The sequence below is a fragment of the Phallusia mammillata genome, chromosome 2 (genome assembly GCF_965637545.1).
Source record: "Phallusia mammillata chromosome 2, kaPhaMamm4.hap1.1, whole genome shotgun sequence".
NCBI lineage: Eukaryota > Metazoa > Chordata > Ascidiacea > Phlebobranchia > Ascidiidae > Phallusia > Phallusia mammillata.
The window spans coordinates 9,177,247-9,204,918 of NC_137253.1; the positions used below are offsets into that span (position 1 = coordinate 9,177,247).

A 27,672-nucleotide genomic window follows, 5' to 3' on the forward strand; every position below is an offset into this window, starting at 1 on the left:
TTTTGCACAGGCGGTTAACTAATCATTGTTATTTTACAACCACTGCTGCTTGAATGAAAATGGTGAATCAAAAAAGTAATAATTTTTTTTCATATTCTCATGTTTTTATATGCACAAGAAAGAACACAAGTTGCGGTGTTCTCACATACCTTGCCTGGGCCTGCATGGACATGATCTCGTTGCCAATTTGCACAAACTATATAATATAACAAAAAAAGATTGAAAGAGGGGTACTGGTTTTGGGTATTACCAACACATTTCACTACAATCCAAAAACGCGAAACCGATAATGACCAGAAATGATGACGTTGTTGTGCAATGTGCATCTACGCTTACAGAAAAAAAACTATCAACTTTTGCTCATTATTTATTTTGTGCAAAATGCTTTTGTCTGAACATTATTTAAATCTTTCATACCAATTCTGTTTATTAGCCTCGTGATAAACAGCAAAAACAAATAAGAAAAGCAGAAAAGCAAAGTTCATGTTAATAAAAAAGTTTTGAAAATTCCCCTGGATTCCCTGGATTCCCTGGAATTCTTTTCATCGCGACGAAATCATGGACTCATTAAAAATAGAACCTTATAGTTGATTTCTGAAAATACAACAAAACCCCTTTGTGACATTAAATGAAAATAGGCGAATTTTTTTTACAAAGTCAAATGACTAAAAAACTTTAAATTTCGTAATAATATGACGTAACTATGCTGCGACGTAATCGTGTTTACGTCATCATTATTTTTACCAGACGACTCGGTGTTTTGAAAGTTTAAACTAAAAGTCGAACAAACGAACTTACGGGAAGTCCGAGTCTTTTCAGTTCTTTGCGTAAAATCTGTTTCCCATCTTCAGAAATCCCGCAATTCCACAGCCACAATCCCCCAACTTTGTTTAAAATAACAGAAATTATTTTGACTCCCTCATCTCCGAAGTTGCTGCCACTCAGACCAAGAACTTCCATCTGTGCAAGATTTCATGATTATTTGTTGCAAATTTATTTAATTAAATAATCGTAAATAGCATGATGTCATCATTGTGTAATTTATTTATGGTAATTTACTTTCAGGTTTTGTAATATTACTAAAATATCCTACCGGCGTTTTCACTTTCTTTATTTCTCCGCATAAAACTTCCAAACCAGTCACAGAAATTCCGCAATTCACCAGATACAATCTCTTAACTTTGTTTAAAATAACAGAAATTATTTTGGCTCCCTCATCTCCGAACTTGTTGCTATTCAGATTAAAAGATTCCATCTGTGCAAGATTATAAGATTATTTGTTGCAAATGTATTAAAAAGTCGTAAATGGTATGATGTCACGTGATAAGTGACGTCATTGCGTTATTGTTTATTTAATCGACGTATAGGTTTTGTAATGTTACTAAAATATCCCACCGGTGTTTCTAGTTTCTTTATTTCTCCGCATAAAACTTCCAAAGCAGTCGAAGAAATCTCGCAATCCCACAGTGACAATTTCCCAACTTTGTTTGAAATAACAGAAATTATTTTGGCTCCCTCATCTCCGAACTCGTTGAAACTCAAATCAAGAGATTTTATCTGCGCAAGGTTTTATGATTATTTGTTGCAAATGTTTTCGGACAATTGGCTAAAAACTACATTCTATGCAGTTGTGAATTTAACTTGTGTCGTAATAAACTTTAAAAAAATATTCTTAACCGTTGCAATACAGTTTCCGGTTATCAACAAAATCACAAAACTTATCCAAAACAAAATGTTATAAAACTTGCGAATAACCTTGTATTTCAGTTTGATGATTCCTTTACAAATTATCTTCAGTGAATCCAAGTTCAGGTTGCATTGGGAAAGATTCAGCTCCTCAACAGGTCCACACAACCTCGGAAGGGTTTGAGCCAAAGCATGAGCTGTACTAGATGTGATGGAAGTGTCGTTAAAATAAAACTTCAAGGGGAGAAACTTTGCAAAAGAATCTTTCTCATCATCCGAGCATTCCTGGATGTCAGTCAGCAAACCTAAAAAAATATTGAAAAACTTAAGACCTTGTGAATTAAAACCATAGTACGCCAAGCCTATTAAAGGCGCGTAATCAGCTGGTCCCCCAAGCATTCACATATGGCAAGGCACAGGCTGGAAAAATCTAGCCTGCGGTGGGATTCGAACCCACTTTGCGGGACTCTCGCTCTACCAACTGAGCTCCAAAGGTTCAGTGGAAAATCCGCCGTACGTTGAATCACGAGCACCATTGCCTGCCTTGTATGCTGCACATGTCAGCTTCGACGCTTCAGGCCTGATTCCAGTATGAATATGTTTATCTTTGTTAATTAAAAACGTTGAAAAGGATAATTTCAAGTTTAATATGACAAATATAGTTGGCAATCCAGCACTAAAGGTCAGTATGTTATTCTTTATGCGTGGTTTTTCTTTCGCTTGTAAAAAGCATTTTTGATGATAAATTCCAACTTACCTGTTTATCTGTCGTAGATCCTTGTCGGGCTCAAATACTTTCAAACATTATAAACCGTCACTGAGTATAAATAATAAACACAGCAAAAATGCGAGAGAAAATTTCCTAGTTTGACCTCAAAAAATATCTAGAATAATTTGGATTGAAAAACAAAACATCCAATAATTATAACTAAACCTAAAATAATCTTTTCGGAACATTTATGACTGATAAGCATCCCTATTACTATACGTTGTTGACATAAAAATATACTCTTACCTATCAGTTGATGTTTAGAAATGTCGGCTTTCATGAATTGATTGAGCTTGTTGCGAAATTTGGTAAGCTTATCTGAAATTAAATAATAGTAGCATCACTGAAATAAAAAGAATGTAAGTTAATTTAAAGGCCATGTTAACAATGCAGAAAAGTGTAGTTTTCTAGAACATTTAAATGGAAACCAGAATGTCGAATTCTGTCAGGTGAGTAATTTAAATAGCAAGTGAGTTTTTTGGAACGCAGTAAGGTAGTGCGTTGGGGTTTTCTGCATTGTGTTTGAAGACGAGTGAACAAATTTGCAAACGCGATATTAGTTAAATCTTAACAAACAACGTGAACTTTGCATATTTAACGTTAGCATTCATGGGTCCATTTCTATTCGTAACCTTCTGTAGAAATATTTTTTTACATTTCCACTAATTCGTTTTTTACGCGATTTAACTGCACTGCTTTCAGAATTCGCCTGAAAACAGCAGTATTTCATACTCAATTTTTCGCATTTTTTCCGTTCCGCCATTTTAAAACAATGCGTTTTATAATGGATAGGAAAAGAAAAAGGCTCATTGTTATGTCCCAACCTTTTGGAAACGGCTGTACAATTCGCCGAAACATTGACAGGAGTCCTCGTTTGCGCACCAGATGAGTTGTTGAGTTCATTTCGTCACCTATAATTTATAAAAACAAAACAAATATAAATCCATGATTATTTCATTCAAACGTCAAACCATATTCTTGCTTTTCTTAGTAGATATATTTACAGATTTTCTGATCAACTAAAATACCAATTTTTATGGTCTTGGCACCTGCATTTTAAGATTGGTATGCGCCAAAGAAAATTGAGATGACTGCTGGTTTCTTGGTGATATTAATTTTGTTATTGATATTTTCTAAAATGCAAGAGCAAGGGCGATTTAGGTACATTTGGCATTAGTTAAAATTAAACATTCGCTACACTTACGTTTTAAATTACTAGCGTCGTTTGTTCTACAAAACAACATTTAAATAGTTATTTTTGTCTAATGCAGCGCGGGTTTTTCAGGCTTGTTTACTTGGGAAATAGCGTGACGGGTTATGTACATGAATAATTTGACCCAGCAAATAAGGCTTACATCTAAGTAACTTACAGACATAAAAACTAAACAGGATTTGCTGGTCGCGAGCGGAAGCATCATTCTGCGACATGTGTAGCCTGGGTACAGAATGCATGCCAATCGAAGGTTATGTTACTGTCTTAGAGGTACGTACACAACAAACTTAATAACTGTTTTGTAACGAAAAAGTTGACAAAACAACTATATAGTAGGGTTGTTTATTGCGTGGCGTCAAATACCTACATATTGTGTTTGTCACAATTTGACTAGAGTTTATGATTTTTTTTATGAGTCAGCGATGTAAAATGTGAGTTGATTTTATCTAATATTCTTGGTTGTCTGGTGGATTAGTGGTTTCAAACTACTTTCTGTGAGATATTTCGAAAACTGCCATCAAGTGTTTTTCCTCAAACATTTTTGCCCTAATAACCAGCATGTTTTAAGGTAATGAAGCAGTGCGTTTTTATTTTTGTTTAGAACTTTATGCGTTGTTTAAAGTTGGTCAAATAATTGTTTTAGAACAACTTTTGTGTTCTGTGCATGCTAAGTGCGCCGCAAACATTATGAGAATATTTTTGCTGCACGCTTTACATGTATGAGAACCACGGTACTGGATAGTGGATAATAATGTTTTGTCTGCAGGTGCAAGCTGATAGACAATAAAAATTTTACTTTTTAAACCGTTTATGAAACTTAGTGCCATTAACTAGAGCTCAAAACCGAAAGGTTGATGACCGAATGGTAGCTATATCCTGTGGAAAATGGGTTGGTAGTTGTAAAGTAAATGTAATGAAACACCACGGCAAGAAATTTGATTGGACCACTGTTATCAGTTAATTTAGAGCAGTGGTTCCCAACCGGAGAGGAACTCCACCCAAATAAGGAATTTTTCAACCTAAGGGGAGGAAACTAAACACGAACGATTGCGCGATCAACGGCAAGCGAATAAAAGTGGAAGATTTTGCAGAACATCCATACATGTTATTCAAAATTGCCTGGCTGTTCAACGTGGCGTGAAAAAAATTCTGCATACCTCAACCGAAAATGTTTTGACAAACAGAAGTAATTAGTATGTTTCGCCGTCTTATCGTTTTTGCATTCTGTTTTCTGCTAATGGGAATATTTTTTGTGTATTACATATTCGAAAATAACAAATGTGTGATACAGTTCACACTGTTTATTTGCCCTGGAGTTTTTTTAAAAACAGTGATTTCGGATTGTAGGTACTGACCTTCTTTGTCTCCGAGCAAAAGTCCACACATGAATCGGCGAACCATAGACCAGTGACTTTTATGGACCACTTGGTGGATGACGTCGCGGAATTCAGAATCAGGCAGGAACATGCAGATGTACATTGCGGCGAACATCTCTTGCAATGTCTGGTGCGTAAAGTTGAAGCTCGCCCTGTCACCCTCAAATAGCCTCGGGCAAAGAGCTACTTTGATGACAAAATCCTGTATATTTACATCTTTTAAGCCAGCATTTTGTGTATCGATGTTTGCAAACACAACGGTTCGGCGAACCATACCGTCGTAAGCCAGTTTACCAACTGGTTGGACAAGATCACAAAAGTGTAAACCTTGTTTGTGAACAGAGGATTCTAACTGAAGCAAGACTTTTTTGAAAACCTTGGTGATTGTGTTTACTTGATTTACATCGCCATGCAAACCAGAGTAAACCACAAACTGCAACAGCATTGGGTTGTGACAGAGTTGAATTAACTGCGGTGCGTTTTTGTGCAACGATTTCCACAAAACATCTGCCTCACTCCCGGCAAATTCGAAAAATAGCTTTTGCATGCCATCTGTTGGAAGATCACCAACAACAACTGTGAGTTTGGGACGCAAGGCAATTGGCAAAGAAAGAATGGAATGAGGCCGAGACGTGAAAATGAGTAGGGATTTACTAAAAAAACATTTACAGCAAAGATTGGCTACAAGCTCCTGAATTGGTAAAGAAGTTTCATACGACACATTGGCTGGCTTTTCGTTGCTTAGGGACCAATTACATTGATCGTAACCATCAAAGACAAACACACACTTTTCTTGGTTGTTTAGCATCCATTCAAACGCATTATCTCTAGTTGTCTGGTCTACATCTTTAAACGGAAGATCAACTAAGAGCTGTTGAAGAGTAAGGGTCTGATAACCCAAGTCCATAAATCTCAAAAAAATGACAAAGAAATTGGCGAATTTTGCCAATTTCTTAGCCAAAGTGGTCTTTCCACAGCCTGGGGGGCCAATAAGAGCAAGAAACCGGACACCCATCATTGTAGCTAGTAAATTATCAAATTCAATACTTTTCGAAAAATCAAACTTCACCATTTCCTTTTCGTGCATGGATGAGCTGAAAGGCTCTTTTTCGTGTGGCTCCTTCATATTGAAGATGTCGCTTTCGGCCAAGTTCTGTCGAACTTCAGGAAGTTTGGACTGATCTACAGTCAACCTGCGTATAGCCACTTCGGTTTCCAGTTTTGTCACCTGGTGTTGTTGAATTGCATCTGCAGCTTGTTTAAGAACGTTTTCTGCACACAAATAACTACAACAAAACATATGTGAGGCAATCATTATGTTTAAAACAGCGGTTCTGAAACTGGGGTCCGCGGTCCCATAGGGGTCCTCCACGCGATTTCTAGGGGTTTGACGATTTCAAAGTATTTCGACACTTGCGAGTGTACAAGCAAAAATTAGATAGACAAACGAGTTTTCTATGACAAAATGTGGTTCTTTTCTTCATTTTCAAGTATCAAACATAGGCGATTGTTCGCACACTATGTTTATATTTTTTCAGTCTTGTTTGTGACGTAATAAAATGCCTTTGAAACATTCCCACGAAAAGTGATTTACGAAATAAAACTAAATTCACTTTGTATGTTGTTGTGGGAATGATTTCGAAAGGAATAAATTAACATTTAGTTTTGTATCTGAGCAGTTTTATTATGACAAAGTATTTTAAAATTTATGAATATATTTAGCTTGGACCGCGGAAGCTCGAAAAAATTGCGAAGGGACCGTTATGACAAAAAATTAAAAAAGTTTAAGAACCGCTGGTTTAAAATGTCTTTCCATCACATCTGTGACATCCATGTCAATTTGCCCACACTAACATTACAAATGTTGTAAGTTACATCTCTTTGAAGTTTTTTTGTAACTTTAAAATTCGCAGTTTCCCATGTATATATTGAAGGAAAAATTGTTACCTGGTAGGGAAGCTGGAGGTAATGGAGCAGATAGATGATCAGCCTCAATGTTGCCAGGTTGGTGATAATGGTGATGATGGTGAAAATGAGTATCGCCAACATGCATGTTCTTAAAAACACAGTTTGGTTGATTTTGCGTGTTCAAACGCTTTTGTTGCTACCAATTGTTTGAGTTGTTTTTTCATGTCTATAAATGCGGCTTATTTATGTATATTTCTGCAATACTCACGTGATAAATCAAAACATTTACTGCTTGCAATCAGGTCTTACGTTGTCAAGTCGCAACCGGTAACCCAAAGCGTTACAGATGGGTTGTTTTGATAGAAAGTAAAAATCGCAAGGCGTTTGACGGAGAAGTGAAGCATCACGTTAGGGGGTGTTTCGCAATCTGAAGTGATATATTTGCAAACGAACGAGCTGCATTTTCTTAGCATTGCCAAACGAACGAGCCATTTCCTGCGCAATGTCACGAAACGTCAGCGTTTCATTGCATGAAATTAGACTACTTATAATCCCTATTCAAAAGGCGACGTAACAAGGAGCAGAGATGCACGTTCTTGTAAGAAACCTTCAGTGTAAAATTAAAAACCCACGTCAATTGTTTGTGTAAATTGGTTTTCCTGATTTGGCACAGTTATACAGTGTGGAACTGTATTTAGTTCAAAGCAGGTATTGCACGTTCTGGTTGATACACAGTTACGCGAACAAATCGCAGTATGACTCTGATTCCGGTTTTAATACTATGACTCACAACTTTTGTTCTTCGTATTTACGTTCAAACACGTTGAAAGCGCTTCTTGGTTTGCGTGTAAACGAACGTGCACCTAATATCGCTGCCCCCTTATACTGCTTTCCGATTACAATTATGTTTAAAACCGTGGAAGGGTGATTTGCATGAAGACAGCGATTGCATTTACTAGCCTGAATTGAAACATAATGACAACTGAAACACACTTACCTCAACATTCTGGATGATCCCAACATTCTGGATGTTTTCATCATGCTGAATGTTCTCTTTAGGCTGGATATTGTCAACAGGCTTATTGTGGCAACCGCTTGGTCCGGCTTCTTCCGACATTTCTAGACTTCTGACATATGATATGCAGTATGGTATTTATCTTTTAGCAGTATGGTATTTAAGGGTGAACAAACGTCCTAGTTGATCTGTGAAATATTCGATAGTAATTGTTGAAATTCCCTCATCATAATGGGAGTCCCGAAGACACAACATTTGTTGTTACGCTTACGTTTGAAATCAATAGTATTGGCTACCAAGATGCTGTTACTAAGCAGCAGTTAACACAACCGCTTTCTTTTCGCACAAACATCTCGGTTCGACAACATATTCAGTAGGGAACGGCTGATGAATGTCTCTAAAAACTGAAAAAAATCTTCTCCAAAATTTTGCAAAAATATCGAGGCTTATAGGAGACATCGTTTATTTTTTAGACATTTTACATGCCAGAAGCATGGCATTTTGCCCTTTTATGACATAACAGATCATATTTCAACAATTACCTTATGTTACGTTAGAAAAAGAGCACGGGACATTTTTTGTGTTTTGAACAACGTGACCTATTACGCCAAAATCCTAGACCTGAGACAATCGGTCTCTTAACTGTGTCAGATGATGGTTAACATTCCTACTTATTCAAACGGAAAATTTCGACTAAAATACTGTTGACACTACAGGCCACATAACATCACCCCCCCAAACATACAATGAATAGCAAGCAACAATCAACATAAATCATTTTATTGTTTTGACTAAAATATACATAATAGTAATACACGATGTCCATATTACAACACGAAAGCAAATTTGTTTCAATTTCACGACTAAATTAACCCTTCAATTTGCTGAATCTTTCGTAGGTTTGCTATTTGCTAATAGTATTTCTTGATAACAACACAATACAATAAGATTTGCATTGACTACAATCAAGTTTGTTAGTTCACTTCACCACTGACTAAAAAGCTTTGAGACTCTGTCAATAGTCTGTATTGTATTAAAAAAAACAAAGTTTAAAGCTGCTTGCAAATTTGTTTGCTGAAACTATGTTCAAGAAATGTCAGGCTAAATAAGTGGTGCCTGCTGTGTGACTATTATGGCAATGAGGCTATAACAGTCTTATGCATTTCCTGCACGTGAAGATTGCCATCATATTATCGTGCACAATGTTTACATTAAAGCCTGTAATTTCGTGTGCACAACATTTCGAAGAATAATAGGAAACTCGAAGTTTTAACATGCCCAGTGGGACTGACTTTTAGAAGTTCCTTAACATCATACTCTAATCAGCAATATACCTTATCATTTACATTTATTTACTCTCATCTACCTTAAGCAAAAAGAATATGAAATGAATAATTCAAACACTAAGCCAATAGAAATTATACCAATAGCGACTATAAACTGTTGAGCCAATACTGAAAACGTTAGAGTAAAACAGTGTATTTCTTTTTCTCTTGGCTAGCGAACCTTTTTTTTTCATGGGGTTCGAACCCAGGACACTCTCGGGGATGAATCGTGATCAAGGTTTTTTATGTCTGTATGTGGGTCAGGTGCGCCAGGTCATTCGGCCAAGATCCTGCCCCTTGACCAGCGAACCTAACAATGTGTTCGAGCGATAAGAGGGGTACTTTTAAGCTGCCATAACAATGATTCTTGTCCAAGGTGTTAATTTGCTATTGCCATTGCCCACAGATGAGACAATAGTGACTGCACCAAGTGTAAGGGTGGCCCAATATAATTTGGCACAGTCACGTGATATACATAAAGATAGATGACAATACATTCAGCTTGCACAGAAACTGTGCACAACTCGAGGTAAATGGATTGTGCAATAACAATATGTGTTAAACTGCCCTTCTAGTTTGTTTAGAGTAAACTTATCACCTTCTGGCGTTCTATGTTGGGCCACAATTAATAGTTTGCTTCTATTTAGATGTTGTGCTTTCAACTCAGTTAACACAGGATGTCATTCAACTCAGTTAACACAGGATGCCATTCAACTCAGTTAACACAGGTACATCCTCCACGTTTCAGGGGGCCCATATTGAACAAAGCTTGCCTTGTTGTTTCAGAATTTTTGTTTAACGCAGATGATTCATCAAAAAAAAAAAACAATAACAAAAAAGTCATCATCCATTTGATGATTGCATATAGGAGCAATAACAAGTTTGGAAATTGCAGTATGTCAATAACACTTTTATTGCAATAAATAAGCTAATACTGATTACAAAGCAGCACTTTTGCACATACACTTTGCACAAGATAGTTGAGTTTACTCAAATTATATTACCCAGTTTGCAAAAACCCAGACTGATGAAAACATGTGGTCTAAGTAGTTAAAATATTTTATCTGATTACACTTTGTCAATTTTGGATTACTGATGAGCCCTGCTAAGTGGTGACCTTCTAGCCTGCAAAATATGGCAGTTGCTGATGAGATCTTGGGCATGCACGAAGGAACCTTTACCAGGAATAATGCAATGCATGCTAAAAAAGTATACAACTTACAGAACGAGTATCGTAAAAGTTTTAAAGTCTTCATAATTTTTTAAAGTGTTTTGATTTCTATGTGGAAAGTAAAACAGTTGTTTCGGCGGGAGCTTTCAGGTTCGAAGTTTTCATGGAAATTTTTGTAGATGCACATTGCAGAGAAACGTCATCATTAAATAACACTCTGTTAATTATCGGTTGCGGGTGTTTTGGATTGTAGTAAATTGTGTTAGTAACACTTTAAAGCAAGCAAGCACGACAAGGTCGTTTAGTGTGCTTTATTTTGCATTTGTTTTCAATGCCATATTGTGCAGCAGGGCTGCCACTGATAATTTTAAGATATCCCAAGCTTCCCTCACAAAAAATCCCAAGGTTTGTCCAAAAATCCCAAGATAACCAAAAAATGGCAAAAGAACAGTTTAAATCCTAGCTGGCGCAGGCAACATAAGGTACACCACGTCCCAGCCATCACGTACCTTTCAAAAGACGTTAAGATATACAAGAAAAAAACAAAAGAAAAAATATTTTTTGTCTACATTTACTGGTAACTGGTACATGATACATCGAAAAGCCTGTAGTACTGGCCTGACTCACTGGTTTTGACAGGAAATTTCAATCAACTTACACATCTTCGAACACAAAATTGATAAAGCACTGTTATGCAAAACGTTAAATAAAAAGATGATTTTTGCAAAAGGATCGTTTTTGTTTGCAACAATAGTAATAATTGAATCTTATACGTATTAAACTGATAATTTCAAAAAATCCCAAGGTTTAAAACGTTTTTCCCAAGATCCCAAGCTCAGCACTGAAATCCCAAGATCGTGGGAAAAATCCCAAGGAGTGGCAGCCCTGTTGTGCAGGGGCAGCCCGTCATAAGGGACTGCGGTGTTGCAGCACCCCCTAGATTATTTTACATGATATTCCTACTATTATATTACAAATGACATTACCATAGTTCTTCATGCTTGAGCAATATATTTCAAGCAATTTCCGCCCTAATCGGCATTTTTTAAATATGTTTTTATTTGGACCATTAAGTTATCTACGGTGGGGCTGTGAATATCACAAGTTCACTGCTCCAGTTACATGACGGTGAGCAGTTGTGCGCACGCGCACGCATGTGTACTTAGAAAAGCTGCATGCCGGGCGAAATAGAGACAGGGGACTGTGACTCGCGCAGCACCACTTACAACTTATTTAACACACAATGTAAAAATGTTTACAGCCAAATGCAATTTCAAGAAATCGTAGTGTTTGAGCCTTTTGTGTTGAAACCAATGTTACAAATCCTTCAAGAACATTAATGGCCGAAATTAAAGAACACTCTCACTAAACACCTGGAAGCGGCTAAAATGTTTTACAGGAAATGGTTTACTAGTCTAAGGACAACAAGAAAGGATACAAACTTTTTTAAAGGAACACAATGAACTTAAAAAGACTTACAATAAAGAAAACAGTTTCGTAGTCATCATTGGAAAATCAAGATATCAATCAGTTTACCTTAACTTTTACTCTATGATTCATTTTAGTGGCAATAGGCAAGCACCAGGCTTGATAGTGTGGTTTGGATTTAAGTGATGGTGTTATGAATTTAGAGATATGGAGTTTGGTTCTGCAAAAAGTGTGTGTTACAGAAGTTGTGAAAGTTTTATTTTAACCTAGCTATAAGCTATGTCTCATAAAATGAAGTCTCATACAGCAAGAATAAGTCGAGAATTTGAAAGTCTACACACAAAACTTAATGACTGAAGTAAAGATGTAAAATTCAACAAGTGCCGAAAAAATATGTAGGTTATTTATTTTATTTAAAAGGTTTTTGTCTGAAACATGCTTTAAAAGTATTTTAGCAATTCTGTTTATTAGCACAAGCATCGCGGTAAACAGCACAATAATAAGAAAATCAGAAAAGCAAAGTTCGTGCTGCTAAAATGTTTAAAGCTGAAACTTAGACTTCCAGGAATTCTTTAGATCGCGACGAAATCAATACCTGATCAAAAATGTGATGGCTGATTTCTGAAAATACAATAAAATCACTTTTATAACAGAAAATGGAAATATTAGGCGAAAATCTATTATGTAAACCTACAGCCCAAAATATCAAACCACCTATCGTTACAAATTTAGTAACATTATGACGTAACTACGATGTGACGTAATCTTGATGATGTCACTTTTATTTTTAACAGATCGAACAATCGAACTTACGGGAAGTCCGAGTCTTTTCAGTTCTTTGCGTAAATTCTTTTCCCCATCTTCAGAAATCCCGCATCTCACCAGCCACAATTTCCCAACTTTGTTTAAAATAACAGAAATTATTTTGGCTCCCTCATCTGCGAACTTATTGTCACCAAGACTAAGAGATTCCATCTGTGTAAGATTTCAAGATTGTTTGTTGCAAATTTATTAAATTGAAAAATCTTCAATGGCATAATGTCATGTGATGAGTGACGTCATTGTGTTTTTATTCTTATAAATGACAGGTTTTGTAATATTTCCAAAATCCTACCGGCGTTTCCAGCTTTTTTATTTCTTCGCATAAAACTTCCAAACCAGTCGCAGAAATCTCGCAATCCCACAACGACAATCTCACAACTTTGTTTAAAATAAAGGAAATTATGTTGACTCCCTCATCTCCGAATTTGTTGTCACTCAAATCAATAAATTCCATCTGAGCAAGATTTTATACTTATTTGTTGCAAATTTATTGAATAAAAAAATCGTAAGTTGACATAAAGTCACGTGATGAGTGACGTCATTGTGTAATTTATTTATTTTAATTTACTTTCAGGTTTCGTAATATTACTACAATATTATACCGGCGTTTTAAGTTTCTTTATTTGTTCGCACAAAACTTCCAAACCAGTCGCAGAAATCTCGCATCTCCGCAGATCCAATTTCCCAACTTTGTTTAAAATAACAGAAATTATTTTGACTTCCTCATCTCCCAACCTGTTGCCACCCAGATTAAGATATTTCATCTGTGCAAGATTTAATGATTATTTCTTGCAAATGTATTCGGACAACTGTAAGCTAAAAACAACAATTTGTATTGGTGAATTTAAATTGTGTTGCAAAAAAAATACAAACATAGTTCAAACACTGTGATTCAGTGTCCAGTAATAAAAAAAGTTAAAAAACATAACTTTTCCAAAACAAAATGTAATAAAGTTTGCGACAAACCTTGTATTTAAGTTTACTGATGCCTTCACAAATCATCTTCAGTGAATCCAAGTTCAGGTTGCATCTGCGAAGATTCAGCACCTCAACAGGTCCACACAACCTCGGAAGGATTTGAGCCAAGGCGTGAGCTGTACTAGATGTGATGGGGGTGTTGTTAAAATTAAACTTCAAAGGGAGAAACTTTGCAAGAGAATCTTTCTCATCATCCGAGCATTCCTGGATGTCAGTCAGCAAATCTAAAAAAATATGGAAAAACTTCAATTAAAATCATAAATCGTCATAAATCGAAAATCTTAATATAACAAAGATAATTGCCAACCCAGCACAAATGGCCAATATGTTATTGTTAAAGTTTATGCGTGCTCTTTCGTACGCTTGTGAAAGGGAATTTTTATTAAATCCCAGCTTATCTGTTTATCAGTCATAGGTCATTGGCTGGCCGAGTTATTTTTAAACATTACAAACCATCACTGAGTAAAAATAATAAACATAGCAAAAAAATGCGCGAGAAAAATTAGTGCGTCCTAACCCAGCAACTGTTAAATCACTACTACAGGTAAAAATTTACAGTGGAAGAAAAATGTTCCACTAAAAGACAATGTAGAGATTGTGACGCATAAATGTTTTATTGTTCTTTGTGTTATATCACAGCCCAAATGCTAAACTATAAAGTAATAATTTTGCAACCATCTGTTGATAGTCTGCACGACTATAAGCAATAGCTGTAAAAGGACTGTATACATTATATGTTTGGTTACATGGCTGTAATCACTGCGAGTCCTGTACCAGTGTTGTTTATTTCTTTCGGTTGCCACAACAGTTGGTAAGATTTGTGTTGCATTTCTTCATTAAAAGCGGAGTATGTAACACAATGCTTTTCTGTAGAAACCGTCTTCTTTCGTTATGCTTTTAAATTGTTTGTCCAGCATGACATAGAAAACATTATGAGTTTTATAAAGCACTAATCTGTGTGAACAACTTGTTAGAGGCCTTTAGGAAGCGTATTTTTTAATCTTCCCTCTTATACGTTCCGCATAAACCGGGGTGCGTCTACGGGACGCTATACTAGACCAGTGGTTCTTAACCTTTTTGGTGTGGTTTCCTACTAAAGTAAATCAACAAGTTCGAATTTCCCCCTCTGTTATTTTTATAAAGATGTTTTGTGCCCAACATTAACCACAAAAATTATTCTTTAATCGTTTTTTGTGAAGCGATTTGGTCGGGACCTTAAAGGTATACTGCAATCTTATTTAGTTTGAATAGTGATTTCGTGAGAAAGTAAAATCGTGTGGAATTTTGAAAAATCTCATGTGCTTGCATTAGTCATTTATTGCATCACAATCAACAGATCAAATGCATTTATTCGCGAAAAATAACAAAGTCATTGATACTTTTAGTAATGTCTGTGACGTAACAAACGATTTTTGGATTTTTATGCCCCTTGTAAAACTAGGTGAAGTTAATCTTACTTACATATTATTGCGGAAAATATTGTATTAAATTAACTTTCAACGGTTAATTTCAAACCACGGGCCCGAGTTTGGTGACTTCTGACTCACATAATTTCCCTCTAAAAACATAAAATTTCCCACCGGTTAAGAACCACTGTACTAGACGGCTTAGTGTTAACCCGACAAGCCCAGGCTGACCTAAATGGTAAAACCTAAATGGTGTGAACGCGCTGTATTTAGACAATTAAAGGCTAGTGCGTAGCATAAGTACTACGTACGTTGTTAACATAAAAATATACTCTTACCTATCAGTTGATGTTTAGAAATGCCGGCTTTCATGAATTTTGTGAGCTCGTTACGAAATTTTGTAGGCTTGTCTAAAATTAAAAAATAGTTGCATCACTGAAATGAAAGAATGTAATTTAAGGCAATGTTAACAATTCAGAACAGTGTAGATTTCTAGAACACCTAAATAGAAACCAGAATATCGAATCCTGTCAGTCAGTTTTTTGGAACGCAGTAATTTCGGGTTTTCCGCATTATGATAAAAAACGAGTGAACAAGTTTGCAATCGCGATATTAATCAAATCTTAACAACACTTCAATCTTTCGGATATGCGTTTTTAAATTGCCCAACCATATTTTGCACATGTAATGTTAACATTCAAGGGCCCATTTCTATTCGTAGTCTTCTGCAGAAATATTTTTTTTTACAATTCAAATAAAATTTGTTTTTTTAAGCCATTTAACAGCAATGCTTTCAGAATTCGACTGTAAACAGCGTTATTTTATACTCAACACATGTCTGTACTTATTGCCAATTTAGCTTTTTTTCGCTACGAAAGTTTAAAACAATCTGTTTCATAACAAACAGGAAAAAGGAAAAGGTTCATTATTATATCCCAACCTTTTGGAGACCGCCATAGAATTCGTCCAAACATTGACAGGAGTCCTCGTTTGCGCACCTGATGAGTTGATGGGTTCATTTCGTCACCTACAATTTACAAAAATAAAATAAAAGTCTATGATTATTTATTGTGATCATGCCCTACTCTTGCTTTTCTTAATTGATATATTTACAGATTTTTGATCTACTAAAATCCCATTTTTCAAGGTCTTAGGACCTGCATTTTAAGATTGGTTTGAAGAAAACTGGGATCAGTGCTGGTTTCTCAGTGATATTTTATTTTATTATTGAAAGTTTCTAAAATACAAGTGCAAAGACGGTTTTGGTATATTTGGCATTAGTTAAGATTAAACATTCGAAACCCTTTCGTTCAAAAATATCAGCGTCGTTTGTTCTGCAAACAACATTTAAATAGTTATCTTTGCCTAATTCAGCACATGCTTTTTCAGGCTCGTTTACTTGGGAAATAGTGTGACGGGTTATGCACATGATTAATTTGACCCAACATAAGGCTTACATGTAACATACAGACGTGAAAGCTAATTGAGATTTGCTGGTCGGAAGCAACTTTTGTTCGACATATGTGACCTGGGTACAAATTGCATGCCAATCGAAGGTTATGTTACTGTCTTAGAGGTACGTACACAACAAACTTAACAACTGTTTTGTAGCGACACAGTTGGCATAAAAACTAGTGGGGTTGTTTTTTGTATGGCGTAAACTGCTTACATACTGTGTGTGTCATAATTAGGCTAGAGTTTATGAAATTTTACGAGTCAGAAACTTAAAATGTGAGTTGATTTTGTCAAATATTAACTGCTGTCTGGTGGTGGATTAGTGGTTCTCAAACAATTTTCTGTGAGATATTTCCCAAACTGTTACGAAGTGTTTACCTCAAATGTTTTTGCCCTAATCATCAGCATGTTTCAACGTAATGTAGTGGTGCGATTTTATTTTTATTCAGAAGTTTATGCGTTATTCAAAGTTGCTTAAACAATTGTGTCAGAACAACTATTGTGTAAACACTGCATGCTAAGCGCGCCGCAAAAATTGTGGAGTTTTTTTTTCTGCTACAAGCTTTAAATGTATGAGAACCAATGTTAATGGCAATATTTCTTGTTAAATGGCAATACAAATGTGTTATACAGTTCACACTGTTTGTCCTAGAGCTTTGTAAACTGGGATTTTAGGTTGTAGTCACTAACCTTCCTTGTCTCCGAGCAAAAGTCCACACATGAATCGGCGAACCATAGACCAGTGACTTTCATGGACCACTTGGTCAATGACGTCGTGGAACTCAGAATCAGGCATGATCATGCAGATGTACATGGCGGCGAACATTTCTTGCAATGTCTGGTGCGTAAAGTTGAAGCTCGCCCCGTCACCCTCAAATAGCCTTGGGCAAAGAGCTACCTTGATGACAAAATCCTGTATATTTACATCTTTTAGGCCAGTATTTTGTATATCGATGTTTGCAAACACAACGGTTCGGCGAACCATACCGTCGTAAGCCATTTTACCAACTGGTTGGACAAGATCGCAGAAGCGTAAACCTGGCTTTTGAACAGATGTTTCCAGCTGAAGCAAGACTTTTTTGAAAACTTTGGTGATTGTGTTTACTTGATTTACATCGCCATGCAAACCAGAGTAAACCACAAACTGCAACAGCATTGGGTTGTGACAGAGTTGAATTAACTGCGGTGCATTTTTGTGCAACGTTTTCCACAAAACATCTGCCTCACTCCAGGCAAAGGCAAAAAATAGCTTTTGCATACCATCTGTTGGAAGATCACCAACAACAACTATGAGTTTTGGACGCAAGATAATCGGCAAAGAAAGAATGGAATGTGGCCGAGACGTAAAAATTACCAGGGATTTACCGAAAAAAAATTTACAGCAAAGATTGGCTACAAGTTCCTGAATCGGTAAAGCAGTGTCATACGACACATTTGCTGGCTTTTCGCTGCTTAGGGGCCAAGTACTTTGATCGTAACCATCAAACACAAACACGCACTTTTCTTGGTTGTTTAACATCCATTCAAACGCATTATTTTTAGTTGTCTGGTCTACATCTTTGAAGGGAAAATCCACTAGGAGCTGTTGAAGAGTTAGCTTCTGATAACTCAGATCCATAAATCTCAAAAAAATCACAAAGAAATTGGCGGACTTTGCCAATTTCTTAGCCAATGTGGTCTTTCCGCAGCCTGGGGGGCCAATAAGAGCAAGAAACCGGATGCCCATCATCGTAGCTAGTAAATTATCAAATTCAATACTTTTCGAAAAATCAAACTTCACCATTTTCTTTTCGTGCATGGATGAGCTGAAAGGCTCCTTCGTGGGTGGTTCCTTCATATCGAAGATGTCGCTTTCGGCCAAGTTCTGTCGAACTTCGGGAAGTTTAGACTGATCTACAGTCAAACCACGTATAGCCACTTCGGCTTCAAGTTTTGTCTCCTGGTGTTGTTGAATGACATCTGCAGCTTTTTGTAAACTGTTTCCTGTAAACAAATATACACACAAAAATTAAGAAAGATGTTAATTATGTATCATTGCAATTTCTCAGGTCTCTTTATGTGGTATCGACATGTTTTATCACTGGGATTGCATTTTTTGCTATACAGTTGCTGGGATATTTCGTAAATATTAGGTCCACAAGCAAGCATGTATTAATTTCAAAGAAGTGATTTTGTGGCTTTTAAATTCCTATATATTTTTAAGTTTGTTCCAATTAAACACTTTTTTACCTGGTTGGGAAGCTGGAAGTAATAGAGCTGATGGATGATCAGCCTCAATGTTGCCAGGCTGTTGATAATGGTGATGATGGTGAATATCAGTGTGGCCAACATATAGGTTCTTAAAAACATAATTGTGTTAATTTCGCGACTTGCGTGTTTAACCGCTTTTGTTACTACGAATTGTTTGAGTTATTGTTAATGTCTATGAACTTATTGTCTTTGAGCATCGCTACCCATAGAGAACTGGTTTTTAAACGAATGAAAAAAACGCACTTGGTTATGGCAAGCATTGGTAATGTCCTATAATTAGTGTTGCCATACCGTCCTAATTTCTAAGATTTGTCCTTATTATATGAAGGGCAATGCCTTAGAAAAAAACTTTATTCCTAAGAAATGTACTTGTTTTTGACTCGAGTATTTTGTCTTGTTTTCTGCGTGTGTAATACCTAACATTTATCGTGTTTAAATCACGTCTTAGGTGTTAAACCTTCGCCATAACTGAAAATGCGCGTGATAACCTACTGAAACGACATGGCATTGCTGCGCAAATACAGTTCATTTCTAATCACCGAAATGACGGTTTCGTATTACGTCTGTAACAACAACTAAAACTGGCCTAAAACTAAAACCGGATTAATTCGGGGTTAAAGGGGCGAATCCAATAAAAAAGTTAGAAAATTCTTTTGAATACCGTACATTGCACCAACAGACAAAGCATGAAACTACTAGAATATGTAGTTTAGTCAGGTTAGCCGTTTTAAAATTTACACCGCTTGTTATATCAGCGTCAAACTTCAGGAGGATGAAATTTGGATTAACTAGAATAGTGGTTTTCCTATATATTGCCAGTTTATATATACTACATCATATTTAACGATGTATCACATATACCATTTACTATATTTATAATGGATATATATTTGGCATTGGGTCCCTATCTTTTTCCTGACACTTTATAACATAATTGTTTCTGCAAGCATAATCTAATGTGTCCCCACACATATGGTAACAGTAAAAATAGGGCACAATCATTGTTAGATGTTTACCAATTTATTATACACATCATTTGGGTGAACCGACAGATTAAACGGGGTCAAAATTCACATGGACCATCTTTAGACCAATATCTATAATGTGTGTAAATTTGAAAAAGTTTGAACCATTCTTTCTTGACCAAAACGTGGGAACAAATCCGCGCTAGAAAGAAAAAAAGAAAAAAAATATAGACGAAAACAATATGTGTCCCCTTCAAGGAAGGGGACCCATAATAACTAACATCTGTCCAAATGAGAATAAATTTGAAGCACTCTTTCTTGACCAAACGAACGTTACAAACCATCGTTAGACACAAAAAATCCGGAAATAAACAATATGTGCCCCCTTCAGTGAAGGGGACCCATAATTACTCCCTTAAGCTTGCAAAATTTACCCTTTTCGTATAGGATAACCATCGGTTAAAATTTTCTGATTTACTTGATGTAAGTCCAGAACAATACAAAAACATGCAATTCCAAATGCCAACATTTCAAAACACTGTTTATAGACAATGACACAACCAATAAATCTAAGTTTACGGAATGTATAGTCACCGTGTATCGTTGCTTAGTGTGACTCAAATACCTCTGACGCATTGTGATTTTTGAAATGCATTGTATACACAATACAGTGAATACTCAGTCAAATATACTTTTACTAGTCGCTGATGTAAGAGATATGACAAAAATGACTTTGACGTTTTGTTTCTTTTTACCGGCTCTATCTTTTCCCAGCGCCCCCTATTCGCCCAATTATTCTCCAGCACCCCCTAAGTAAGAGCAAACGCCCCCAGGGGGGCGCTGGCACCCCCGCTGAGAACTACTGCTTTAGTTTTATAACTAACATTTGGCAGAAAGTAAGTGAATACATTAACCATATTAAACAATGTTCTAATGGTGCGAGGGCGATTTAATAAGGCTACATAGAAACAGTCATATTGATAGAATGTGTTATAACACTGGCACAAAAAGCTAACGGTGATGAGTATGCTCACAACGCATTTGCTTTAACAATGCCTGAATTGAAACATAATGACAGTTGAAACACACTTACCTCGACATTTTGGATGCTTTCAACATTCTGGATATTGCGCTGCATGTTCTTTTCAGACAGGATGTTGTCCACAGGCTTGTTTTGGCAACCGCTTGGTCCGGCTTCTTCCGACATTTCTGGACTTCTGGCATTTCTTTTACCAGTGCGGTATTTAATGGTATACAAACGTCACAATTTATTAATCTGTAAAGTACTAATTGTGAAAATTACTTCATACTAATGAAAATTCACAGCATGAAACAAACAATCATTTTCTGTTACACTTATATTTGAAAGCTATAGTATTGGCTCACATTGCTATGTGGCAACATTGTTAATAAAAAATAAAAGTAGGCTATTCACTTTAGGCTGACGAACAGCATTTATGCGTGTACAGTTGCAGACTTATAAATTGATTAGCGTATTGCGACGTCACACACACATATTGGTTTTAGGTAAAGCAATTACGTCACGTCATATCCTGTTGTACTTCACAGACTTTTACAACACTAGAGGTGGGGTACCAAGCCACAATCGCGTTTGCTCGACCGACATAGGCTAACTCTTTTTCTCTCTTGCATTAATCTTTTCTTTTCGCATTCGTGAATCTTTTCTTTTCACAGCCGACCGCATCAACTAGGGGTGCCCAAACTTTAATAGCTAAAGATTGCCCTCTCAAGCAGTCGATCGATTAAAAACCACAATTTCCTATTTTTGTTCTGCAATCCCCCTTAGCGTCCATTATCGCCTAAAAAACAATTGAAACAAGTTTCCGTTTAAAGAACAACTACATGAAACTGAATTAGTTGGACAGGAAGACATCGTTTATTAAATTATTTTTTGACATTTTTACATGTCTGATGCTCTGCGACTCCATTTTAGAAAAGAAATTTCTACATGACCCCTTAATGGGTATAGCCTACACACGTGAATAATGTTTAAACAATAAATGTACACAGGTATACCATTGCTCTTCAACCTTTTTTCCCGTTGTATACCTTTTACAATTTTTAAGCAACTTTTATATACCCTACACCAGTGGTTCCCAACCTTTTTTTAACGCGACCCAAATACTTACCAAAATTTAGTTTTGTGGTTTCTCGCGACCCATGGACATGCTTTTTAGTTGTATTTGTGTCTGTAAATTCGGAAAGCTTTTTAAAAATTACTACTCCAGTCTAGAAAATCAATAACCTTATAACGAATAAACGCTGTTTTTTTTTCGACCAAACATTTCCATTTAGCCCGAACTCAGAGCTGAGTCGAAGCATTATTAGCCAGACAACGCTCTACTGTGAGCTAACACACCACTTTATGACGTCACAAACAGTTTTAAGCATTATCACGACAAGTTGTGATGAAGTTTATTATTGGGCAACAATTTAATTTAAAGCCCTAGGTCAGTGGTTCTTAACCTTTTTGGTGTGGTTTCCCACTAAAGTAAATCACCAAGTTCAAATTTCCCCCTCTGTTATTTTTATAATGATGTTTTGTGCCCAACATTAACAAAAAAAATATTCTTTAATCGAAATAATTGTAGCGAAGTGATTTGGTAAAGGTATACTGCAATCTTATTGAGTTTGAATAGTTATTTCATGAGAAAGTAAAATCGTGTGGAATTTTGAAACATCTCATATGCTTGCGTTAGTCATTTATTGCATCACAATCAACAGATCAAATGCATTTATTCGCGAACAATAACAAAGTCATTGATACTTTTAGTAATTTCTGTGACGTAATAAACCATTTTTGAATTTTTATGCGCCCTGTAAAACTAGGTGAAGTTAATCTTACTTACATGTTATTGCGGAAAATATTGTATTAAATTAATTTTCAACGGTTAATTTCAACCCACGGGCCCGAGTTTGGTGATTTCTGACTCACATAATTTCCCTCTAAAAACATTGAATTTCCCACTGGTGGGAAATTTCCCACCGGTTAAGAACCACTGCCCTAGGTAATATAAAAGTAACGCTACGAGGCGTCAAAAAGTAGATGCTGTAATGGTCACTATAACAAGCGACCCAACAGAATGTTCAGGCGACCCAACTTTGGGTCGCGACCCATAGGTTGGGAACCACTGCCCTACACATAGCAATTTATAATTGTGCATAGACAGTAACAGTCTACCAATAGGTAGGCTACTTGCCTGGTCGCGTGAATTATTGTCATACAAAAGGCCAGGAGTAGACAACCTGTGGCCGTGAACATAAACTGAAATATTTGGCCCAGAAGCCGCATGTTTGAGACTTTTTGAAGCATATTATGGGTAAACAATGCGAAAACAGGCATCATTAGCGTCACAATTTAGATGGTGACGTTATAAACAGTAAAGTCTGATCCCTAGACTGTTCTACGTAACAAGTTAGAAATTAAATTGGCCATCAGGCACTATTAATAAGGATTTACGATGCGGCCGTCACAGCGGAAAGGTTGTGCACCCCCTGTGCTACGTCCAGGAAATTTAGCATACAAAAGTGTGTAAACCTAAGTAGTCGATTTAATGGCTGGCTTGTCGCTGCATTCTTTCAGCTATGTGGACATGTGGTGTGGTGTTGACTTGTTCTCAATTTTTTGTATTCGCAATCCTTTACTCCAGGGCCTTTAAAAGTAACATTTCAGAAAGTACATTGTTCAACCTTAACAGACTCCAGGGATGTGCTTATTTGCTTCATAATTCACATTATTGACGTAACAATCCCAACCTGACGCAATAATATTTACAGCAAGCAGGTCAGTCTCACATAGGTCACCAGCATGCTATGTCTTCCTGCATTTCATAAAAATAGCGATGTTTAGTAACACTGACCTCAGCTGTATTCCCTTTGTATACCTTTCTTCAGTCGTATACCCTAGTTTTAATGTGGTATACACTTGGGTATACAGTATACCCGGTTGAAGAGCACGGAGGTATACCATTTAATGTGAATATGGCATAATAACGCAAATTATTCGCGACCCCAAAATTATATTTCGTAACCCTATTTTGGGTGTGCTTCTAAATCATACATTTCCATAATGAACTAGTCCTTGAGTCAGCAGGATACTTTTAGTTGAAATTCCCTTCTTTCGGGAGGTTATTGTGAAAGTTCATTTTCGTGCGGCCCTTGACTAAAGGTTGTGCGGCCCGCAGAGACACTTGGACTTTAAATCTACTAGTAAACGAGTACAATTATTATATATTTTTGAGCAGATTTAGTGCGTCCGATGCTATTTTTCTGCGACCTGACAATATGCTGCAAGAATCAAATGCGAATTTTACTTGTAGTAAGGCATTTTTGGTATGCAACGAAGTAAAATTACCTTGTGTTATATAAAGGTGCAGCCCGCGAACTATTTATCGCAGTTGCATTTGGCCCCACAATGATAAAGGTTGCCCACCCCTGTTCTAGACCAATGAAAACCTGGTTAAAACCAAAACTGGTTTAAACCTAAACAAAGCAAGCATTACAATTTATCAGGGTATAATTTTATTTCCAACCCAAGAATTATGCACAGAGGTGGTGGTGTAGGCATTTACATCAACAACAACCTATGTTATAATATTAGAAATGACTTTACTACAATGAATGAAATGGTATTCGAGTCATTGTTTGTAGACTTCTATTATGGAAACAAACCTACAAGATGTGGAACAATATACCGATCACCAGGACAGGACAAATCCGCCCTTGAATCTTTTCTAAAACAACTAGATAAAATGCAGACAGTGCACACTGTTTCGACCTATAAGGTCTCATCAGTGCAGCTGGTGACGAGAGATAGGCCGCATTGGCTAGTGTAGCCATTCAACGGCACTCCAGTTTGTTGGGAGCACAGGGTACAACCCCATGCATCACCTAGTCCGTGCGATGCCACAACTGGACATACAGCACAGTTGAAACTGGCTCACAATGGCCAAGCAACTGCTTGGGAACCACAGTGAAGTGGCTCAGTGTCACAGTATCAATGTAAAGTGCCGTTGAATGGCTACACTAGCCAATGCGGCCTATCTCTCGTCACCAGCTGCACTGATGAGACCTTATAGGTCGAAACAGTGTGCACTGTCTGCAGCTTATCTTTATTGGCTCTATATGCTTTTACTTTTAAACTAGATAAAAGCTTGGCAAAAATAAGGAAGATAGATGCTTATGTAATGGGTGACATTAACCTCTTCTGGACTCAACAAACACACAAGTAAGCTGTTCATTGACTGTATGTTCCAAAACATACTTACACCCCAATTAACAAACCTACGCTAATAACTGACAATTCTGAAACAGTATTTGATCACATATGGACTAATGTGATAAAGCCAATTGACACCTACATTTTACTGGTCGAAATATTTGACCATTTACCAAAATGTTCAATGTTCATTCATCCTAGAAATGTGACCTTAAACCAGTAGCACACCTTCAACAAAGTTGCTATTATGAAACAACTATAACAAATTTTATAAATAAATTTAACCTACTTGGTTATAAAAAGGTAACAAGCTTTTGATTTTTTATTGGCACACCTTAGTTATGAAAAAAAAAAGTTATGAAAAAGCAAAACAGTTATGAAAAAGTATTTCCATTGGTGAAAACAAAGAATAAATTGGGAAAAAATACATGGTATGATAACAAACTACATGCTCTTAATAAAGCAAACAAACAGCATACAACAAGTATGTCAAAGAGAAAACAACAGATAAGAGATTTCAGTACCACCTACCAGTATCACTGATTTGGCAAATCAAATCTTAAGAAACAAAACTTTTGTCAAAAGCTGTTTAGTAAATACACCACCAACGCAAAACAAATTTGGAAAACAGTTAATACACTTTTTCGGTCACAACAAACCCACTAACTCTATACCAAAAGTTAAGATTAATGGAAAATTGATTATGAAGGAAACTGAAATGGCAGATCACGTCAATGATCATTTCTTAACTGTTACAGAAAAGTTGGTCTGTCAGTTGGACACACCTAAAACCCCTTATAAAATGTGTTTAGGACCAGCATCCAAATCTACTATGTTCTTGTTCCCAACCTACCCCAGTGAAGTTAAGTCTAAATTGATAATATGGAAATGAAACTAAGCTGTGGATTAGATGGAATACCATCAAACACCATAAAATATTTGCCCCCCAAAATTGTAGATTGCCTCAGTCATATTTTTAACATCAGTTTGGAAACTGGTGTTTTTATTGAGGCATTTAAGATAGAAAAAGTGGTACCTATTCACAAAAAAAGGGGATGTAAACAATTGAAGGCCCATTAGCCTGCTATCAAACATTTCAAAAAAAGAAAGAAAATGTTTACAAAAGACTTTACTCATTTCTGAACAACATTTTTTTAATCAACAATTTGGGTTCCGGAAAGGTCATTCAACCCATCATGCTGCTTCTCTACTAATTTTGAGTATTACCAATGCCTATTGTAATAAACAACAAGCAATTGGCATATTTATACATCTTTCTAATGGATTTGATACTATTGATCACATCATTGTATTGGGAAAGTTTTATCATTGTGCATTAAGGGGTGTTGCATATGATTTTTGTTACAAGTTAACACACCAACCGAAAACAAACAGTACAATTGGGCAACAGCACATCTAATGATCTAGCAGTAAGTTATGGTGTACACCAGCAAAGTAACTTTAGTATATTACTATTTCTGGTATTTGCAGTGTTTTTTTAAGGTGTATTGGGGGACTGAAACGGTCCCCCAAATTTCTCCAGCGGTTTCCCAAAATTTGGACTTGCAACTACAACTACAGTTTTTGGTATTTAAATGAAACACTTGCGGTCTCTTAAAACTACTTAGTGGTCACCCAAACCAAACCTTATAAAACCCTGGGTATGTAAATGATTTGCCAAACTGCCTGACCACAGGCGATGCCATTATGTTTAGTGATGACACCACCCTTCTTTCACAAATAGCAATGTAGAATTAATATTTAACAAGGCAAACACACAATTACTAAACCTTAAAGAATCGTTTAACCCATCAAGCTGTCGCTCAATATTGGAAAGACCAAATATGAACCAAAAGGCACTGGCAAAATTGTGATTGGACATAAATGGACAAAATGTAGAATCTGCCAAAACTGTGATATTTCTGGGTCTAACAATTTATCAAAATCTGTCATGGAAAGAACACATGACACACATTTGGCAAAAATTTAAAAGAATCTACTATCTAATACTCAAAATAAGGCCCTTACTAACATACCATGCCTTGCACTGTATCTATCAGTCACTAATCAGAAGTCAGGTAATTTATTGTATAGCATGTTGGTTTCAAGGTATCAAACATCTCATGCTATACAATAAATTTTTCAAGGTAGCAAACGAGTAAATATATACGAGTAAATATATAATCTCAAGAGTGAAATTCAAAACATTTGCAACAAGTATCTGTGTTTGACCGGCAGATCGGTCACGCTTAGATGCCCCGGGTAAGATCTCCGATTTCCAGCAATGCACACTACAGTTTTAAGGCAGAAGTTGTAGTAGTGAGCTTGTCATATCACTCGTGTGTCCCTGACTGTCATTAAACTAACTTGTCAGGGTTATATACAGTGGTGGGATTCAGCCATTTCGCACCGGTTGTATAGAACCTTCTCACGAAATTTTTTAAGATCAGCGAACCGGTTAGCATTACTGTTTACTGCAAATGGACTTTTTGTAACGGAACCGGCTGAAAAATATAACTATTGTGATAGAACCGGCTGACAAAAAGTTTGAATTCCACCACTGGTTATATACTTATATATGTCTGTAATGTGTATTAAAAAAAACGAGCTGCGAAAAATGATCATGAAGGCAAAGTTAAAGATAGTGAACACTAGTACAACTGGTG

General features: G+C 36.4%; 3 protein-coding genes across 4 annotated transcripts in view; 1 reads left to right on the forward strand and 2 right to left on the reverse strand.

The window, feature by feature from the left end:
* Positions 1–768: 768 nt before the first annotated feature.
* LOC145212934 (uncharacterized) lies at positions 769–8,069 on the reverse strand. The gene is made up of 10 exons (XM_080081181.1): positions 7,950–8,069; positions 6,992–7,100; positions 6,920–6,923; positions 5,024–6,330; positions 3,280–3,366; positions 2,702–2,773; positions 1,756–1,991; positions 1,396–1,557; positions 1,094–1,255; positions 769–960 (listed from the first exon to the last, which is right to left on the reverse strand). Exons 1-10 carry the CDS (start codon positions 8,067–8,069, stop codon positions 769–771), a joined length of 2,451 nt encoding a protein of 816 aa, XP_079937307.1.
* A 335-nt stretch (positions 8,070–8,404) lies between these two features.
* The window catches only part of LOC145214806 (uncharacterized), an 88,525-nt gene continuing 69,257 nt past the window's right edge, over positions 8,405–27,672 (forward strand). Inside the window, exon 1 of the mRNA XM_080083411.1 lies at positions 8,405–8,411. The gene's annotated coding sequence lies outside the window, so the exon portion shown is untranslated. The remainder of the gene's footprint in view (positions 8,412–27,672) is intronic.
* Positions 12,284–21,297, reverse strand: LOC145214804 (NACHT, LRR and PYD domains-containing protein 9-like). Of its 2 annotated transcripts, XM_080083406.1 has the most exons (10): positions 20,861–21,297; positions 18,782–18,890; positions 17,243–18,535; positions 16,038–16,124; positions 15,436–15,507; positions 13,680–13,915; positions 13,316–13,477; positions 13,006–13,167; positions 12,705–12,866; positions 12,284–12,512 (listed from the first exon to the last, which is right to left on the reverse strand). In XM_080083406.1, exons 1-10 carry the CDS (start codon positions 20,972–20,974, stop codon positions 12,480–12,482), a joined length of 2,430 nt encoding a protein of 809 aa, XP_079939532.1. In that variant the 5' UTR covers positions 20,975–21,297; the 3' UTR covers positions 12,284–12,479. The 2 variants fall into 2 exon arrangements, with proteins under 2 accessions (XP_079939532.1, XP_079939533.1); XM_080083407.1 differs by lacking the exons at positions 12,284–12,512; positions 12,705–12,866 and having other exon boundaries at positions 13,105–13,167; positions 13,316–13,401.

Coding starts and splice junctions, on each gene's coding strand:
- LOC145214804 (XM_080083406.1), bottom strand. CDS start 20,974: ATGTCGGAAGAAGCCGGACCAAGCGGTTGCCAAAACAAGCCTGTGGAC. Junction 16,125..17,242: donor TTTGCTCGGAGACAAGGAAG/GTTAGTGACTAC, acceptor TGTAAATTGTAG/GTGACGAAATGAACCCATCA. Junction 12,867..13,005: donor TAAAAAAGCTGGAAACGCCG/GTAGGATTTTGG, acceptor AATCTTACACAG/ATGGAATCTCTTAGTCTTGG.
- LOC145212934 (XM_080081181.1), bottom strand. CDS start 8,069: ATGTCGGAAGAAGCCGGACCAAGCGGTTGCCACAATAAGCCTGTTGAC. Junction 1,992..2,701: donor TTCTAAACATCAACTGATAG/GTAAGAGTATAT, acceptor ATATTTTTTTAG/GTTTGCTGACTGACATCCAG. Junction 1,558..1,755: donor TCATCAAACTGAAATACAAG/GTTATTCGCAAG, acceptor AACCTTGCGCAG/ATAAAATCTCTTGATTTGAG.